Source organism: Panicum virgatum, chromosome 8K, assembly GCF_016808335.1.
Source record: "Panicum virgatum strain AP13 chromosome 8K, P.virgatum_v5, whole genome shotgun sequence".
NCBI classification, from domain to species: domain Eukaryota; kingdom Viridiplantae; phylum Streptophyta; class Magnoliopsida; order Poales; family Poaceae; genus Panicum; species Panicum virgatum.
Genome location: NC_053143.1, coordinates 10,513,405 through 10,533,271, shown reverse-complemented (window position 1 = coordinate 10,533,271; position 19,867 = coordinate 10,513,405). Strand labels below are relative to the sequence as shown.

Below are 19,867 nucleotides of genomic sequence, written 5' to 3'. Positions count from 1 at the left end.
ATGCCTCCATCCTACACATGCATTGTTACGCGACATAACATGTGTCATATCAAATATCCATCCTTACCGTCTATCTGTCTATGGTGCAACGCACAACAGGTGTTGCAGGGTACAACAATTTATTTAAATCCTTTTTATCAACATCTTAACAAAAAAAAACAACTCACCGAATTTCGCCATTTCGATTATGGGATCAGTTTCAATCCAAATCGTGGCATTTTGATCTCTATCGTCTCGTTGGATCATGCTAGGAACTAAAACACAGTCATCAAAAAAATTCTCGCATGTATGGAGGACTAAATCACTCTGTTCTGCTGGCCTGCTCCAGCACCAGCCAATAATATTTTTCTCTCACACCAAACCAGCACCAGCTACCAGCTACCAGCCAACCAACAGTAATTTTTTCTCACAACAATCCAGCACCAGCCTCCAGCAGCCGAACAGAGTGAATGAAGTCTATTTACAAAACCTTTTCAGAAATGGGTGCAATTTTTCGGAACGAATCTAATGACGGTAATTAATCGATGATTGACTACGAAGATGCTACAGTAACCATTCTTTAATTACGCGATTAAAGGCTTCATTAAATTCTTTAGGGTTTTTAGTGCATGAGTTCTGGAGTTGATTTTGTGAACTGATTTTGTTTGACACCTCTAATCGTGGTCAAGATGTGATCTAGAATTTCTACAACACTAACCACCATTCACCGACACAAAACAGCCTCTGAAAACCCCCAATCCCCTCTCCACGGTGTAAAGTGTGAAAATAAAAGCCGCCCATGGCGAGGCGTCCGTCCGGGAGGGAACGCACCACAGGCAGGCTCCACCTCCACCGCCGCGCGATTCACTTGGCCACTCCACTCCCACGAGATCCATCCGGCGCGCAAATTTAACGCCGCCGGGAAATAGTGGGGGGATCTTAAATCGCCGCGACGACTCCGGCGCACCCATCCTCCATCGGCGCATCGCTTTCCGCTCACCTCATCACCCTGCTGGCCTCCCTCTCCACCATTCCCCTGGTTGCGGTTGCGGCTCGACGACGCCGTTATTACCCAGCCACCTCCGCCCCCCTCCACCTTCCCCCACACGCGGGAAACCCCCCCCCCCCCCCCCCCTCTCTCTCTCTCTCTCTCTCTCTCTCTCTCTCTCTCTACTGTGCGCTGCTCTGGACAGAGTCACAGAGGTTGTCGACTTCTTGGGCAGCTAGCTAGCGATGCAGCGGCGGGGGGAGTTCAGCTTCCCGGGCTCGCCGGCGCGGGGGCTGCCGCCGCGGGCGCCGCCGCCACCGGGGACCGCGACGGCGCCGCGGTACGGGGAGGAGGAGGAGGAGGTCCGGTGGCTTCAGGCGTCGCGGCAGGCCTCGCCAGACTACAGCTCCGGCGGCGGGTCGAGCACGCCGTCGCCGCGGCTGTGGGCGGTGTACCAGCCCGACCCCCTCCACCGGCTGTTCCCGGCCTCCGCGGGGAGCTCGCCGTCGCGGGCGCAGGCCATCGCGGGGTACCGCCGCGAGATGCTCGACCTCGTCCGCGGCCTCCCCGAGTCCGCCTACGAGCTCTCGCTCCGCGACATCGTCGAGCACCGGGCGTCCTCCTCCTCCTCGCCGCCGCCCCCGCCTCCCGAACCCCTGCCGCAGCCGCCGAGCGCCGCCGCCCGGCCGAGCCACGCCGACGCCGCCGCGCAGGTGAGCGGCGAGCCCGCCGGCACCAAGAACGACGCCGCCGCGGACGGCGAGAAGCAGAGCGGCTCCGGCAAGAAGCAGGGGAAGAAGCAGAGGACGGCGCGGAAGCAGAGGAGCCGGAACCTGGAGCGGAGCGTCAGCCTCGACACCGGCCTGCTCATCAAGTTCTTCCTCCCGCTCTCCATCGGCGGCAAGAAGAAGGTCTCGCCCCGGCCGGACGCCGCTAAGGACGGCAAGAAGAAGGACAAGGAGAAGAAGAAGCAGGGGGGCAAGAAGAAGAAGCAGCAGCCGGAGACGGCGCCGGCGCCGGCGCAGGAGGAGGAGTGGTGGATCAAGAGCGAGTTCAGCGAGGCCGGCGGCAGCAGCAGCCGGACGAGCAGCACCGGCAGCAGCAACAGCAACACCGGCAGCATCAGGAATGGGCACGTCAATGGCAGCGTCAATCCAAGAGCTCCGGCAAGGAGCTTGAGCAGGTAATTTCACTGCCATTTCTTAATCTGTTCTTGATTTAATTCAGTTTGATGAAATGGGCGATTTTTAGCGGTATGGTTTGGGGGATTTTAGTTATTTTGCTATGAATTCTGCTTTTTTTAGGGGAATTTATAACAGTGGGTTCTAGTTTGGATTGGGGAATTGCAGTGAAAATTAAGGTCAATGGAGGTTCTAGTTTGGATTATCTCTTGAAGCTCGTTGATACTGTTATGCTTAAATAATGGAATTCAAGCTAGCATATTTCAATCTCCATATTGTACAAGTTTCAGAGGAAGAAAAGGGACAGAAAATTTTGGCTTTAGCATTAAAGAACGAGACAGAATAAATAAAGGATCCTTTTCAACGGACGGAAGAGACAAATTTCTGTTCTAGAAGATCTTGTTTTTTTTTAAAAAAAAATGAGCAAATAAACTTTTTCTGCAAATGGAGGAGACAAACATCTGTTCTGAACTTCTAGTCTTCTAGAACATAATTTCGAGATTTGTTTCAAAAATTAAAAAAAACACACACTTTTGGAAAATACCAACTACTGGAACTGAAGTCCTATGTGCACACAGAACCACATACAAAAATCCAAGGACGTAGATGGCAGTAGACTGGATCAAAGCACACCCATTTTGTCAGTAAATGCGTCCCATGTTAAAAATTGCACGGTTCAGGGTGCTTGAAATCGCTTCAACTCACTGTGCCCCTTTCTGAAAGCTAATGTGAAGTCATCAAGTATGGAACGGAGACAAACTGGTCCACACGGCAGCGTCATCGCTTGAAGTCAATTCTTGTTGCATCACAACCAAACTTGGCAGTCAATTCCTGCTGCCGAGCTTTTCTTCTCCTTGGCAAAACCCAAAAGGGGGCATGACTTCACATGATCCTTATTTCTAAAGTTTTCTCCTCCTTCGGTTCCAGAATGGCTTGTGAGTTTAGAGAATTTCCCATATGTCTGTTAATTCTTAAAATCTTGCTGTTGCATGAGAAGCACTTTTATGCATTGGTTACCTAGATTTCGAATTCCATGGATTACAGTACTAATCGCAAATGTGAGTGTTAGCCGTTATCTAGGTAACACGTTGCTAGTCTTTCTTTTTTGTTTTTTAAATATGGCATTGCATCTTTGAAGCATGAATAGAGTAAGTGGCCGTTGGATTGGATCCAAGTTCATCTATTTTGGGACCTAGTGACATGTATAGTATATCTGTTCATGTTGCCTACTTTCGCCCCCTCTCATGAAAAGCTCAAGACTGTCACCTGAAGCTCAATCATTGCATCTATGCTTTAGTATGTCTCACTCTGCAATTGCTAACCAAATCATCACATTCCCACTAACAACCACTGGAGATTTGTATTTCCGTTCATGAAAATATCACAATCTAATCATCGCTCATCTAATCAGCTCTTGTTTTGTTTAATTTGGCGCAGAAAGCGAACTGGGTGCTATGCTTTCTTCAGGGCAAACAAGAGCAAAAATGGAGTAGGCCAAGACTAGAATGATGACAAGGCCACCATGAGAACGAAAATGAGTCTCTATGCTGAGCCATTCATGGAAACCATCAGCATTGTCACGCAGCTCAAGGCAACAAATCTCCACACCTGAACTGATCCAAAGGTCATGCAATGGCTGATTTTGTACACTGATAGTGGCATCTTGGCATTGTCAGCCTTTTCCTTTGTCTATGGCATGTGATCTCCATGTTGTAAACAAAAGGACATAATTTAGGGTCCAATAGTATGACTGGTTCACACACAGATCACATAGATGGATGTGGGACACATCATAGTGGCACCATTGTATACTCGCGCAATCTTCTGTGTTTTCTTGACGCGGTCACATCTCTCTGTTGTACTATCTTCTATTTGTACATGTCCTATGGCACCTTTGGCTTCAGAGACTAATGTACACTTTTTTTAGTACTTGTGAATAGAAAACAGAGGTTACGGATGGTGATACATCAGCGCGTTTGTTTAGTATCCTCCTCCGCGTTGGGTGCATGTTTTTCTTGACTAACCATTTTTTTCTACAAGCTTGTGTTTACTGCTTGCCAAATGATCAACGACAATATCCCAAGATATCTACAAATATCCATTTTTTTAGGTCAATGTTTGGATCATATGGCCCTATGGCTATATTATTTTTTTGCTTTGCATGATACCTATTAACAATGTAGTAGGGCAAAATAAGGCAACTTTTTTAGACTTAATCATTATGGAAAGAACAGAACAGCTCAACAGCTGATGGTGGTGCTTTGCATGTGAGACTTTTGGATAGTGCGTGGAGCCAAGGAATCCGGCATTAGGTTTCTAATTATAGTTCAGATGATCAAGCAAGATTTTGCTGTGGATAAAGTCCATTTTTGGCGATCCAACTCTTGCCTCGGTTTGGTTTTGGCATTAAACTCCAAAATCGGGTATCTTTGACCACTCAACTATGAAAACCGTTCATTTCTGACCATCGGGCTGTTTTGGTGGCCGGTTTTACTGACGTGGACGCCACGTGGCAGTGGGGCCCACTTGTCAGCTCATCTTTTTTTATCTCTCTCCATTTCTTCTCTCTTTCTTCCCCAACCGCCTCTTTCTACCGGTTCCTCTGCTCTGTGCCGCGCCGCCATGGCCGCGGGGGGCAGGGGCGGGTGCCGGCGCGCGGGCCAGCCGAGCTCCGCCAAGATCCGCACGAACCCGGCGGCGAAGGAGCAGGGCACCACCACGGCGCCGCCGAGGAGCTCGAGGCAACGGGGAGGATTTGTAGGCGCGCGCGCCCGCCGCCAGATTGATGGCGCCCCGCCCAGCCTTGTGCGCGCACCCCGTTGCCGCTGGTGTCCCGCCTCGCCACCACCGTGCGCCCCGCCCCGCGGCTGGGGCCCCGCCACGCCGCCGCAGCGCGCGCACAGACGCGCGCCCCGTCGCCTCCGGCGCCCCGCCTTTCCTCGCCGCCGCTTGTGTCCCTTGGCTCGGCGGAGTCCCTGCCCCCGCCGCCTCGCCTTGGACGCCGCGGCATGCGGGCTGGGAGCAGGCTGGCCATGCAGGCCGTGTGCGCGCCGCGGCCGCTCCGGGTCATGGACACCCCAGCTCACCAGCGCGGGAGAGGAGAGCCGCACCCGCCGGGGCGTGGGGGCGGAGGGCGCGCCTGCCGGGACGTGGGGGAGGAAGAGCGGCCGTGGCCTCGAAGACGTAGCGCCATGGCCTCCGCCGCCGAGTGCCCGGGGCCTGTGCCAAGCAGAGGAGAGGGCGTCGTGGCCGCACGGCTCGCCGTCGTCCCGCGCTCGCGCCGCCGCCATGGCCACCGCGCGGCAGGGTGCGCGCGCAGGCGGAGCAGCGGCGCGCGCACGAGGGCTGGGCCGTCTTGCCCTCCTGCTCCACCTTCCGCCTCGCCCACCTGCGCCGCCGCAGCCCGGCCGCCCCGCCTCCGCCACGCCTCGCCGCGACTCCCTCCGCGCGCAACTCCGCCTGCGACGCACGGGTAGATCCAGGGGCGCGGCGATGTCTGCTCCGCCTCGCTGTAGCACACTGGCGGCAGCGGCGGTGGCTGGGCCGGAGCCGCCATGGCCGCCGAGCAGCGGGACGGGGAGAGAGAGGAGGGAGGGGAAGAACGAGAGAAGAAATGGAGAGATAAAAAAAGAGATGACAGGTGGGCCCCACTGCCACGTGGCGTCTACATCGGCAAAACCGGCCACCAAAACAGCCTGATGGTAAAAAATGAACGGTTTTCATAGTTGAGTAGTCAAAGATATCCGATTTTGAAGTTCAATGGCCAAAACCAAACCAAGGCAAGAGTTGGATGGCCAAAAATGGACTTTATCCTTTTGTTATTATTTGCAGGCACTCCATGAAAGTACCTTAATCTCGTACGTTTTTTTTTCATTCTTTTGCAGCCTTTTAAATTAATGGATGTTGAATCAGGATCTAAACTGTGGTAAAGATATTAGCAAATTTTGTAAAACAAAAACTCAACAAAATATGCAGTGATCTCAATCCTAACTTCTTGTTTGTGCACTCAAAAGAGAAAATTATACTCGGAAAATGTGCCCTTTTCAACGACACTCTAGGCCCTGTCTCGGGGAGCAGCAGCTTTTCCAAAAACGCTTCCTACCCGGTGTAGGAATCGGCTTTCGGGAAAAGCTAGCTTCTTGTTTTACATATTTTCGGAGCATTTTTTTGTGCGGCTTTGGTTCACGAGTTTTACTCAACCTTTTCGCAAACTTTCTTTTTGGATCTGTTTTCTTGGAGTTGCGGACCTATGGCTCGAGTTTTATTACGAATCGTTGTGATTCGAAAGAGGAATTTGTATTTGAAGTTTGAGACCCTTTCTCTTACTCTTCGGGATTTTCTTGCTGTTTTTTTTGGGGAAGGAAGCTGTTCTCGGATTCGAACGCGAGGGAGAGGCGTGCTCACGGCCAGGCTCGAGCAGGCGACGCGCGCGTGGCGAGCGCAGCAGCAGTGGGTGGCGGCGCGCGTGTGCGGCAGGAGCGCGCGTCGAGCGCACGCGGGCTGCTCCTGCGAGCGAGCGAGGCAGCCGGGCCGGGAAGCGGAAGGCCCAAGGAGGCCGGGCCGCCGCTCTCCTTCGTCGCCCGCGCCGCCCACGGGAATCGGGATCGACACAAACAAAGAAACAAACTTTTCCGCTTCAGCTTCCGCTTCCGCTTCGTATCCTACCTCGATTCCGCTTCCACTATAAAACACAAGGTCTCTACCACCGCAAACCTTCGTCGACTACAGATACAAAGTACAAACGCGAGCTATTTTAATTTTCCTTTATTTTTTTGCCTACCCACTACTCCAGGACCAACGAGTTCCCCCCCCCCCCCCACTCGGCTGGGAGTCTCCGTCACGGAGGCTCCACCTTCCACGTTTGATGGCCCACACGTAAGAGAGAGGGACCGAAAAGAAAGGGCAGAGTCTTTTTTTTTAAGGCCATGTTTGGGTTCCCGCAAATTTTTTTTAAAAATCGAATGAGTGCATGGAGTATTAAACGAAATTTATTTACGAAATTTTTTTATGGATGGTTGTAATTTTTTGAGCCGAATCTAATGAGTCAAGTTCCACCATGATTAGCTACAACAATATTACAGTAACCGCCCCTAATTATTTTCTAATTATGCGGTTAAAGATCTTATTAGCTACATTACATGTTACAGCATCATAATTTTGAAGATTATTTTGTAATTAGACTTTATTTAATAATTTTAATTAATAGTCAAAGGTAAAAAGTTTTCATCAAAACTTTTTTACCCCTAACCAAACACGGGCTGAGTAAGAAAGGGCACAGTCACGCACGCGGGTGGGAGGCGCGCCTGGCGTGCGAAAAAAATCTCCCCAACCTTATCCCTTCCCAGTTGCCGGTCCCACCGCCCACTCTCTCCCCCGTTCCCCTTCCCTTGCTCTCTCTCCTCTCTCGGCGACGGCGGCGGAGTACGGCGGAGCGCAGGCAAGGACGCCACTATTATGCGTCCGTGGGATCTGGTGGGTCGAGGCCCACCCTCTCTTCTCACGACTTGTTCCTCTTGTTCCTCCTCAGGACCATGCTGTGACGTCGACATTCCGCGGCGGCGAGGACGCGGGCGAGCGCGAGCAGCGAGAGAGGACAACGAGCGCGCTCCCCTACGGTCGCCGGTCTCCCTTCTCCCCGCCGCCGGTCTCCGGTCTCCCTCCTCCACGCCGCCGGCCTCCGGTCCCCCTCCTCCCCGCCGCCGGTCTCCGGTCCCCCTCCTCCCCGCCGCTAGTCGGCCGGCCGCTCACCTCCCCGACGGGCAGCTGCTCGTCTGCTCCCCTCCCCGCGCGGGAGGCTGGGCGCCTGCTCCTGCCGGTGGCTCCCCCGTTCGCTGGGCGGCTTGTCGCCTGACGCCTGCTCCTGCGGGTAAGAGCAGGTATTATAAGAGACTGGGAACCGGCTGCAATCCGACGTGGATAGGAGAGAGAGTGTGAACGGGCTGCCGCCGAATCGCCGACTGAGAGCACTCGCGCTCTCACTGCAGCGCATTAAAAACGAGCGCTGCCCCCTCAGCGCGGCCTCCCAGCCGGCAGCCGGCTGGAACCGTAAAACTTGCTAGGGCTATCTCCAACAGCGGACGCATACGGAAATGCAAAGGCAAAAATGCCTCTCGAAACATACTGTAGCAGTATGCATCAGCCTCCAACAGAGGATGCATATGAGGGATCCATTTTGCGTTGGAGGAGAGAGACGACGCAAAAATGAGTACCCTCTCTCCTTGACGCATCGGCCTCCAGAGCAACGACCGCGCCTCGGTAAATGCGCCCGAGCGCGGGAAAATACACTTGCCCCTTGTAAAAGCCCGCCAACCAACCGTCTCCCTCGTTTGCCTCTCCGTTTGCGTCTTCCGTTGGAGTTCATAATATTTGCATGCCGCAATCCACGGACACAGAGAAGGCATTCGTACAAATGGATACTCAAATATGTATTCCATTGTTGGAGATAGCCGATTGGATGTAACCTCCCCTGCGCAGCTTGCCTCCTCTGTACTGATTGTACTACTAGTCTGCTAATATTGCCTCTTGCCTGAACGCCTGCTATACTGGCACCGTTAAATGCTAATATTGCCTGAATGGTTGAATCCCCATGTATTACCTCATTGCCTGAATCCCCATTTATTAGGCATTAGCTGCCCAACTGTTTGTATATTAGCTGAACTGCATCTATTATATTTGTATGTGTCAATGGCAGAATATATCAAGTTACAGAATTACAATGGTACTGCTATTTAGATTTTGAGCTGATATGCTAATCTGCTCATTGCTGCAATAGACAAGGTAAATAAAAAGCTAATGGTTTATGCTGATAGCTTTCTTTTCTTTATTTTTGAAAAACCATTAGCTTTCTTATCTCAATTGACCCTTGCTAACACTGCTACAGAACCCTTGCTGCTAAATAGACCTGCATTATCACGGTGTATGAATTGCTGCAATTATTTACTGTTGTCTTGCAGGTCTGGGTTCCTGGGCTGCTGAAGAAAGGAGAGGGCTTCAAGTAATTTCAGAGGTAGCATACTAGCATTTTGGTGTGTTCTTTGTTATTCTCTGCTTTCTTGTTTTCACTTTCTAGGGACCAATTGGACTGTTTCTTTTAGCCTCTGCTTGATTGAGAATTCTCCTACATGCCCTATGCTCCGATTGGAACCTGATTTTTACTTAACATCAATTTACCAGCTGTTGTAATCTGTGCAGCAACAAGAACCTGATTTTTACTTAACATCAATTTACCAACAAGAACAAGAGAATGTACAGCAAATTGATAGACCTGCATTTTACTGTAGTCTGTGCAGGCCTCAGCGGCTCAGCACAAGCAATCAGCCATTGTCAGTGATCAGCCGTAATCAGGCATTATTAGTCCCATTCGTATTCACCAATCATGGTGTCAGTGATCACATATTAGCTAGGGTTACGGTCTTACGGAAGTATTTTGCTGCTTCAGTTGTTGACTTTATATTAATTGGCTATTGATTGGCATATACTCCCTCCGTCCCAAATTGTAGATCGTTTTGGCTTTATTAGATTCATGGACTTTGCTATGCACTTAGATATAGCATATGTGTAGATGCATAATAATATCAATGCATCTAGTAGGAAAGCCAAAACGACCTATAATTTGAGACGGGGGAGTATATCTTAAATAACAGCAAGGCTTCCAAAATTAACATTAGCATGTGCTGTTAATTAATTCTAGTTGCTGGTTGAGATTAAGGGCTGCATGTTCTGTTTTGCGATTCGATCGATTGGGTCTTGATGCATTCAAGCAAATTAGCTTGTGCAATGTTAGATTCTTCTCTTGGCTGGTTCGGTGGCATTCGCATTTCCCTATTCCATGACAAGGTAGTGTACTGTTTGGCAAGTTGAGAACTGCGTGTTGACGATTCACTTTAAGATTATTCACTTCATCGCTTCAATGTACGTACCCAACTGAGTGAACCACCATGTTATTTCAATGATTGCTCAAGGCTTAACTTCGTATCCTAGGCTTTATGTTTTGCATAAACAATGTACCGAGGTGAGTGAACCATGTCCATGCATGTTATTTTAATGATTATGCTGCAAGACAACTTTGTACCCTATGTTTGTATTAACCAATGTATTTAAGCCGCAGTAGATTTCTATTGTTCTTGGTTCTAATATTTTTCTTTTTTACATAGATAGCTGGTTCTTAATTACTTTGCACCTGTGGAAAAGTTAGTTGAATCAAAGCATTTTTTTGGCCTACAATAAAAGTAATTGGTGATGTTTGGTGTGTTCATCCAGGATGCAGATCTTTGTGAGGAGCCCCAGCGGCAGGATGATTTCCCTCGGAGTCTACCCTGATGAAACATTGCATGCTATTAAGCAGAAGATTATGGAAAAACACAACCTTGTCTTTGATGGAGTGCGGATGGACAATGACTATGCTACATTGGCTGACTATAACATTCAGCATCAATCCATGCTTGACCTCGTGGAGAAGATGCAAATCCACGTCAAGGAGCCACTACAAGGCTTGACCTTCACTGTGGATGTCGACAGTTCAGATACTGTCGGTACCCTGTAGCAGGGATACCCACTCTTACTATAGTAAGGCAGGACTCGCGTAATCATTCGTAACTACGCCATAAGGGGCGGAGCAGCCGGGCCTTACAGGTCAGGCTCTTACCTCACCGGTCTAGCGGCCCCGGACCTGTTCCCCGCTCTGGGACGGGTCCGGTGGCGCCACGTGTTCCTGAGGAAGGGAAGCTCTGAACCAACAGCCGAGGGTTCGGACCCCCCATAGGGGTCCGGGGCCTCTCGCGTCCATCCGGACTTCCCACGCGGGTAGAACCAACATACCGCCGGGGGGTTCGGAGCCACCACGTGTCCCCGTGGTGCGGGCGCGAGTCTACCGCTGGAAGACCCGCCCACCCACCGCATTCAATGCGGGTGGTTGAGATGTGCTCTGCCGTCGCGGCTCGCGGGACAGCATTTGTCCGTCCTCACTGTAGACAGCGTATTACCGAGGTGCACAGTGCAGCCACCTGCGTCGCATCCGCGCGGAGCCCGTCTACCGCATTAATTGGATACGATGGCACGACGCTTTTTCATCATGTCGCCTACGCCGCAAGCTACACGGCCGTTTAGCTACGCTGCAGGCAACGACGCACGCTACACCCTGGCGCCGTTTCGATAAGACAGGGCAAAGCACGCCAGTCGGAAGATTCCCGTGGACAAACCAGGGAAATCCGGGGATTAGATCTCCTTCGCCTACAACACCATAATGTATGAACAATATGTTATTTAATACTGCATCATTGGGCCCATCTGTCGGGGAGCCAACGGCCATGTACGCACCTCGCTTGAGATATAAAAGGGAGGCGCTCGCCACACATACGGAGGTTGTTTCCAAGTTCACTCAGACTCAAGCATTACAGCACACAGTGAACGTAGGGTATTACGCTCCGGCGGCCCGAACCACTCTAAATTGGTTATGTTCATCGTGTTCTTTCAGGAGATCGAACTTGTCCTAGCTAACCCTCGAGTACTCTCCCTCTGGGATTAGGCGGGTGCATTCCGCCACCCGGCTGTGGTTTGCCACATCACGATATTTGGCGCGCCATGTAGGGGAATTAGCTGGTTTCGGTTCATTTCTTGCTCGTCTCCATGGTTCGGGTGGACGACGTGGAGATGACAGAGGGTGTGGCGTCCTCCGCGCCACACGCCTCTTGCCTTCTTGCTCCAGGGGCAACCGTGCCTCTGGAGCAGCCACCGTCGACGGTGGCTCGCACTACGCGTCGGCAAGAGTTAGGGCGCCCGTCAAGGGCCCCTCACAAGCTGCGAGCGGCGGAGCACTGGCGGCGGCTAGGGAGTTGCTTCGCAACCCTCCGGCTGCTGCGGCCTCGCCAGACGCCCTGAAGCAGTGGCGGGATGACGTTGACCGTCTCCTCCATCTGGCTCAGGCCTCCCCTAGTTCTGCAAGGACTGGGCAACGATCTCCGCCTGGCAATGCGGTGGTACCCAACCACCGGCGCCAGGGCGGTGCGTCGGCGTCCGTGCGCTCCCTCACAGTGAGGGGTGCACAAACAGAAGACCTGCGGGCGGAGCTCAACCGCAGACGCGCGGGTGAGGACGCCCGCATCTCCGTGGAGAGGGCGCGAGAGCGCCGCCTCAACATTGAGGGCCGTAATCTCAACGCCGACTTGGACGTGGCGGCACCCAAGCCTCCGGTGAACGCCCGGATATAGGCGGGCACCCCGGTGGCTGTGGTGGGCTGTGCTGCGCTGGCGGAGCACCTCCGCGCGGTGGTATGGCCATCCAAGTTTCGCCCGCACTTGCCGGAGAAGTACGACGGTACCACTAACCCGTCGGAATTCCTGCAGGTGTACGTTACCGCCATCACAGCAGTTGGTGGTAACGACGCTGTCATGGCAAGCTACTTTCATGTAGCCTTTGACTGGGCCAGCCCGGACTTGGCTCATGAACCTCACCCCTGGGACGATTCAGTCCTGGGAGGAGCTCTGTGCGAGGTTCACTGCGAACTTCGCCAGTGCATACCAGCAGCATGGTGTGGAGGCTCACCTCCACGCCGTGAGGCAGAAACCCGGAGAAACGCTCCAGGCATTCATCTCGCGCTTCGCCAAGGTACGGGGTACCATTCCTCGTATCTCTGATGCATCTATTATCACTGCTTTTCGTCAGGGGGTATGTGATGAGAAAATGCTCGAGAAGCTGGCGACGCACGAGGTGGAAAGCGTTACCACGCTTTTCTCCTTGGCAGACAAGTGTGCCAGGGCCGCTGAGGGCCGCGCATGGCACTCAGCACCCCAAGACGGAGACGACGCCAAGGCTGGCGGCTCCGGGGCTACCGCCCAGGGCGGTGGCAAAAAAAAGAACAAGAACCGGAGTCGCGGGGAGCAACAGCGGCACCAGCTGCCGCGACAGCGGCTGGGGGCCAGAATGCGCATGGCAAACGCCCTACCCTGACGACTCAAATTTCCTCTTCTTCTCGCCCATCTCCTTGCGAGCATGCTCTACCATGATAGCATTGTCCACCATCTTCTGGAAATTTTCGAAGGTGTGAACCATCAGTTGATACTTCATAGGACCATTAAGACCATTCCTGAAGTGGTCCTGCTTCTCCTCGTCATCTGCTACTTCCGCTAGGGCGTAACGAGACAGCTGGATGAATTTGTCCCGATACTCACACACAGACATCGTTCCCTATTTCAGTGCAAGGAACTCTTGTTTCTTGAGCTTCATCAGACCTTTGGGTATGTGTTGCTCCATGAACTTGCACCTGAATTCCTGCCAGGTGATGGTATTGGGGTTGGTATGCGCTGCTGTGTAAGCATCCCACCAATCTGAGGCGGTTCCTTCCAATCTGCCAGAAGCATAAAGGACCTTCTCTCTGTCAGTGCACTGGACTATGTTCAACATCTTCTCTACTGTCTTGATCCAGTCATCGGCTTGTAGAGGATCAGTTGAGTGAGAAAACATGGGAGGCTTGTGACTCATGAACTCCCTATGTTTGTCTCTAGCTAGTGGTGGAGGTGGTGGTGGAGCCTGGTTCATCTGGGTCTGCATGTTGGCGATAGTATTCGCCATGTTGGTCAGCAGCTGAGTCTGGGCGGCGAGAAACTGCTCCATCCCTGTTGGCGGTGCTTGATGCTGTTGATTTTGTGGAGAATTGGGGGCGGTGTTGTTGTTGCTCGTTCCCCAACGTGGCACTGCGGGCTGATCGACTCTTGATCCGGACCTGGTGTTTACCATCTGATCGGTTAGAAAAGTGAGACTCATGAAATTAATCATGGCGAAAGGATAGGAGTAAGGACAAGATATTGATGGAAAAAGAAGTAAATAGATAACCCCAGGCTTTACTAACTATTTATCTTTATTAAACTTGATATAATTGTGGTCATCACTCTGCAATTATATCACAATCATTACAAAGATCCAAATCAAACATTCTCATAAAACAAGGCACACAAAACCATTTAACCAAGATTAAAACACACTATAAAGATCGTTCGAACTAGCGATTACAAAAAGACTCTTAAAGACTCTCCTAACTTAGACTCTTAGACCTATCATCTCTAACGGTAGCTGGTGCGGTAGCCGGGATCTCCGTAGTAAACACGCTTGCGGGGAGGTGACTCTGCATAGTACTCGACGGTCTCGTCGCTGTCGTACTCCGGGGGTAACTCCTGATCTCCCCTCAGCTGAGCCTCCAGAATCGCCTTCTCCCTGAGCATCTTCTGCAGCTTCCTCTTGACTTCCTGAATCTCTGCTCCAGCAGCATCCAAATTAGTGTTGAGTGTGGCGACCAACTCTTGGGTGGTGTCCACGAGTAAACCCCCTTCTCCAGGGAGCGGGGCAGGAATCTGCGCACTGGCGGCTCCCTTCAGACGATGTGGAAACTGCTGAAACTCGGTGCCCTGGAGTTCCTCCTTGTACTTTTGGCAGAGGTAGTAAAGAGCTCTCCTGGCCGCTTCACTGCTCCCTGCGTCCGAAGTCCTCCTAGGCACATCGTCGAAGTGTTTGTAGTACTCCATCTGTGTCACACCCTGAAATTTTTAATTTCAGGACGTGATTAAAAGAAAATAATAAAGCAACAATTTCCTTATAATTTTAAAATTTTCGCAACATTTTCATTATTCACAGGATATTTAGTAAAATAAATAAAGATTGGTTGTTTTTATAAAATTAAACGAGGATGTTTTGTCTGCTGTGCACTTATGCCGCCTTTGCATTGTTTTTCTTGTTTGTCGTTCAATTTGAATTTGAATTCTTTGAATTCGAATTTGAATTGAATTCGTTCGAATCTTTTCGCAAAAGAAAATGAATAGGAAAACCTTTTTCAGCCCAGCCCAGCAATCGGCCCGTTTTTCTCCCCGCGGCCCAGTTTCTCTCCCGGCCTAGTCCGCTCGGCTTCCTTAGGCCCGCACACCGAGGCCATCTCCGTGCCTCTATTTAAAGCGCTGCCCCTCTGCCCATGAACCCAAACCCTAATGCCTTTGCCGCCGCTGCTCCCTCCTTCCCTGCAGGCCGCTGCCCCTCCCTGCGCTGCGAGCCCCCTCGCGCCGAGTCTTCCCTGCACCGAGCGTCCCCTGCAGGCCGAGCCTCCCTTGCACTGAGCCCCCCTGCGCCATGTGCACGGCCCCCTGCGGGACGCCGCCTCCTACTGCGCCGTTCCCCGTGCAGAACGCCGCCTCCCCCTGTGCCAGCAGCCACCGCCCCCTGCCGAGCTCCCAGGCCGCCACCCCCGGCGCCAGTTCCCCAGGGCGCCACCCCCCTGCGCCGGTCCCCCACTCTTGCACGCCGCCGCCCAGGTCTGGCGCCATGAACAGAGCCACCGCCTCCTCTTCCGGGATGAAATTCGGCTGCCTCGATCCATCTCTGCCGAGGGTAAGTGGTGGAACGGAATCCTCTCGACCTCCTCTCTCTTTTCCCCCGCTTCCCACGCGTTCCCGTGCCCGAAATTGGCGGGAATCGGAGCAGCAGTGGCCGCCGGCCACCATGGGAGGCTGGTTCTTGAGCTTTTGCATTTTGGTCCCTGAGAAACAGAGTAATGAATCTATTCCTCTTTGTGTCTTGCGAAAAATGCAGAAAACCCCCAGACCTTTTACGTCTTTTCAATCCAGAACCATCCATAATATTTTTCAGATCTAACCCTAACATTTTTTGAATTTGCAAGCACTGCTTTATGTGCCTTGAAAAATCAGCAGCTAGCCCTTGAAGTCTACGGTTAATCGCGTATAGGTCCCTGCAACCCCGTTTCTTTCGTAGAATCGTCGTTTTAGATCCGTTTCGACCCGTTCTTGTTGCGTTAGTCTTGTTTTAACGTAAGCTATCATTTAGTAGCGTTGTTGTGCTGTAGTTTCTGTTTTAAAATTAAATATAGATTTAATTTGATTAATGTTCTTTCATCTAGTGTTTTCAATTAAAATCCAGTTAAACCTTTCACCGGTTTTCATAAATAATATTAATTTGATAAATATCAAATCAAATGTGTTTATAATTTAATTTGTCCAGTTCAACATGAATCATATAAAGTTATGCGTTAGATGCTCTCACAAATTTGTTCTCTAATTAATTATTTAATTAGAGTTAATTACTACATAGACAATTATATATAAAATTTGACTAAGTTCTGCACGGATTTTATAAATGCAAATAATATGAGTTATTTATGACTGAAATAATTCTTTTAAATATCCTTTGCTTTGCTCCCAAATAAAATAAATAAAGATTATATTTTCTTTGTTAAAACAAATCTTTCGTTAGCTGTAGCTTTTCAACCGTAGCTTCGTTTTCCGCATTTCTTGCGTTCTTGTAACCTCACCAGCGAGCCCTATCTTTTAGTACGCTCTTTTAAAGCTTTTCTTTTGTTTTGGTGTATTGTTCTTAGTTGTTCTTGTTGTTTGCTTTGTATGGTTGCCGATGTTTGCTTCGAGAAGAAGGATCGATGTTAGAAGTTTGAAGATCAAGTTTTCCAAGTGAGCAAGAGCTGAAGAGCAGTAAGAGTAGCTTTTCATTGGAAAAAGGCAAGTGACCCTAACCATCCTTCTATCTATGCATATTTATAAGAATATCTGGTGTTAATTGGAACATGGAGAACCACCCAGGAAAACCGTACAACTACAAGAACCTTATGGCTCTGGTCTTGGCTAATTAATTAGACTTGTGGTTAACTAGCAGTCTTACCGGAAGGGCAAGGAGGGGGTCGGTGTAGGGGTCATAGCCCGGTCCTCTTGGGGTAGTGACCTTTGCTAAGGCACTGACCATTAGGGAGGTTTATGGACCACACTGCTACCGAAACTCTAGCGGGCTGTCTAGATTTCCGCTTGTCTTTGTAAAGGCCTCGCAGTGTCCCTATGCATCCACACCTCGGAAGTGTGGAATTGTTCCTAGCTAGCACAGCATGGTTGGGTCCTAAGTTCTTTTGAACTTTCACGCGGCTTGTGGTGAAAGTGTACAACCTATGTGGAGTGTCTAAAACTGATATATCTGCCGTGCTCACGGTCAAGAGTGGCCTGGACCCTCACATGATTAATTGAATTAAGAGATGGACTTAAATTATTTTCTGGTTATTTCTTGTGGCCTTGCTGAGTACCAACCATAAGTGTACTCACCCTTGCTTACTACTGTTCAGAAGAGAAAGTTGATGTGAAGTATTTTGAAGATGATGCTGAGTTCTAGGCGTACGTAACCCCCAGTCGATTGCCTGTGAAGTTTGAAGTTTTCGTTTCCAGGATAAGCTGTATAACTCTGATAGTCTTTTGGTGTTTTAATTCTTTGTTTCGTGATACTGTTACTGATTATTCACTTATGATGTCTCTATATGTATGAAACTTGATCCTGGTATACATATAGTTATGCATTCGGTTTTGTCCTTAAAACCGGGTGTGACAATCTGGCTACCATACTTCTCATCTGGGAAACTAATCACCACAGCCACTAGCCACTCCTTTTGCTGAGCATTCTTGTATAGGTGAGCTTCATAGCGTGGCCACAGTGGGAAGCCAATCCTCTGCATGGCCCTCCAGAGAAGCGCGGGAAATGGACCTTCTGCAAAGTCCAGGCGATGCACTTCCTTCTTGTAGTGGGGCTCTGGCGGCGGGGTGTCTGCTGTGGCGGCTGGCTCTGGATCATCGTCTGGGTCTTCACTACCATTTTCTGGTGCATCTTCTCCTTCTGCTGTGTCTGGGACAGCACTACTCCCTTCCACGGTGTCCTCCTCTCCACTGTCTTCAATGGCGGCTGGGTGGTCCTTAGGCAGCTCCATGGGTTCCTCCTCAGTGTCGGTGTCCACCCATCCTCCTCCGTGGTGGTCGTAGAAGTTGACATTGGCGTCGTTGTCATCGGCTGTCACGAACTCTGGGACGTGCTCAGACTCTTCCTGCTCGGACGTCTTTTGAGAATGCTTGATCGGATGCGGCGGTCCACGGGTGCTCTTGCGCGTGGTAAGCTTGGTTCTGGCCATCTGTACCAAAAAGCGAGGACAACGCAAAAGAGAGGATATTTAGAAATATGCTATAGATCACCTTAAAGCAAGACGGAATTTAAAAATATCCAAGGATGCGATAATAGTTATATAATCAAGGAATTAAGCAATTTTTCGAAAATAAGCATGCAGAAAGCTAGGCTACTAAGCAAGATAAGCCTTAAATTCGACCATTGCTAACTAGGCTATCGTCCTACGGTCAACACTGCTCTGATACAACTTCTGTCACACCCGGTTTAAGAAGGAAACCAAATGCATCATATATGTGCGCCAGGATCAAGTTCCACACATATAATAGACGTCAAATGTATATCCAAAACAATGTCATAACGAAAGAGAGTATTAAAGTACTTTATTACAGGACTGATAGTCTTAATCTTAAGCGAATAAATAAATGTTTATTACTATAGCAGCGGACTTCAACTTCACAGGCAGTCGACTGGGAGACATATGCTTAGAACTCTTCAAAGTCTTCAGGAAACTCCGGACAATTATCTTGTTCTGAGCAACGATTATGCAAGGGTGAGTACACTTATGGTTGATACTTAACAAGTGGGAGAAAAACTATAATACATGCAAGGCTAAAACTAAGAAAAAGCTAACACGGTTTTGACTGCAGTAAGCAATTTTAGTTGATCAAGTTTTATTAGCAAGCATTAACTAAGTATAAGTTTATACCATTAACCCACAAAGATATATGAAGTAAACATTAGTAAAACCATAAGTAAGAACATCGATTTAGAATCATCTTCAAGTTCAATTATCATGTGCGGGTCGAAGCCGCTCATGACCGTGAGCACGGCTGATATATCAGTTTACACTCTGCAGAGGTTATACACTTTACCCACAATTCGTGTTTCCCATGTTGCCCGAGGTAGCTAGCCTCTTAAACCCAAGTTTGATCAAAGAAGGATAAGCAAAACTAGGCATATCCTTAGTTTGGGATTCCATCGTATTATAAATACATGCATGCATATAAAGTAAATGTGTGTTTATGAGTTATTAGGACCGGAATATGATCAAGGACCACTTTTACCTTCATCAAAGCACTGCTGCTGCTGCTCGGACTCCTCGAACCCTTGCTCTTGATGCTCCTCGAACGGCTCACCGTCTAATCGCAACACGCGAGCACATATAAGCAAACAATTGCAAAAGATAAGAAACAATACACCAAACAATGTAAATAGTACAAAACAATATTATAAAACTATTGTATATGTCGCAACGATCGTGTGAGCGCAAGAATCGATGAAAACGGAGTTAAAACGGAGAAGTTAGGGCTAAAACAAGGTTCCAGGGGCTAAACAGTGAAAGTTTTAAAAGAAAAAAGGCTCTGGGCGAAGAAACCAAGGGCTAAAACATAATTAAGCCTTATACGCAGGGGCTAACACGTAAAAACTTAAACTATGGATGGCGGGTTCTATTTTAGAAAAGTCCAGGGGTTAAAACAGAAAATAAAGGACCTAAACGTAATTTCTTTTGAACGGGGATGGACTGCGGGTTGATTAAAGCAAACCGAGGGGCTATTTTGCAAAAGAACCATGGTTGACCGTTACCTTGGGGTTCGACTCGGGCTAGGACCGATCTGGGCAGTTGGATGGCCATCGGGCGGCTTAGGTTTAGATCGGATCCGATCCATTGGATCCGAATCTGACGGCCAGGGTCTAAAGGTGGAGCGGGGCGGCGGCGCGTCGCCGGAGTAACACGAAAATGCGATTCCCGGCTCGGTTTCGGCTGCGGTTTGGACGGGGAGGC

General features: G+C 50.0%; 2 protein-coding genes across 2 annotated transcripts; both read left to right on the top strand.

Moving 5' to 3' along the window:
• Nucleotides 1–1,104: 1,104 nt before the first annotated feature.
• LOC120643901 lies at nucleotides 1,105–4,113 on the top strand. Its single transcript, XM_039920416.1, has 2 exons — nucleotides 1,105–2,150; nucleotides 3,586–4,113. Exons 1-2 carry the CDS (start codon nucleotides 1,213–1,215, stop codon nucleotides 3,650–3,652), a joined length of 1,005 nt encoding a protein of 334 aa, XP_039776350.1. The 5' UTR covers nucleotides 1,105–1,212; the 3' UTR covers nucleotides 3,653–4,113.
• A 1,043-nt stretch (nucleotides 4,114–5,156) lies between these two features.
• On the top strand, nucleotides 5,157–10,649 carry LOC120645426 (protein enabled homolog). The gene is made up of 5 exons (XM_039922210.1): nucleotides 5,157–5,455; nucleotides 7,416–7,585; nucleotides 7,676–8,014; nucleotides 9,102–9,154; nucleotides 10,408–10,649. The coding sequence occupies exons 1-5, from the start codon at nucleotides 5,157–5,159 to the stop codon at nucleotides 10,465–10,467; spliced, it is 921 nt and encodes a 306-aa protein (XP_039778144.1). The 3' UTR covers nucleotides 10,468–10,649.
• The last annotated feature ends 9,218 nt before the right edge of the window (nucleotides 10,650–19,867 follow it).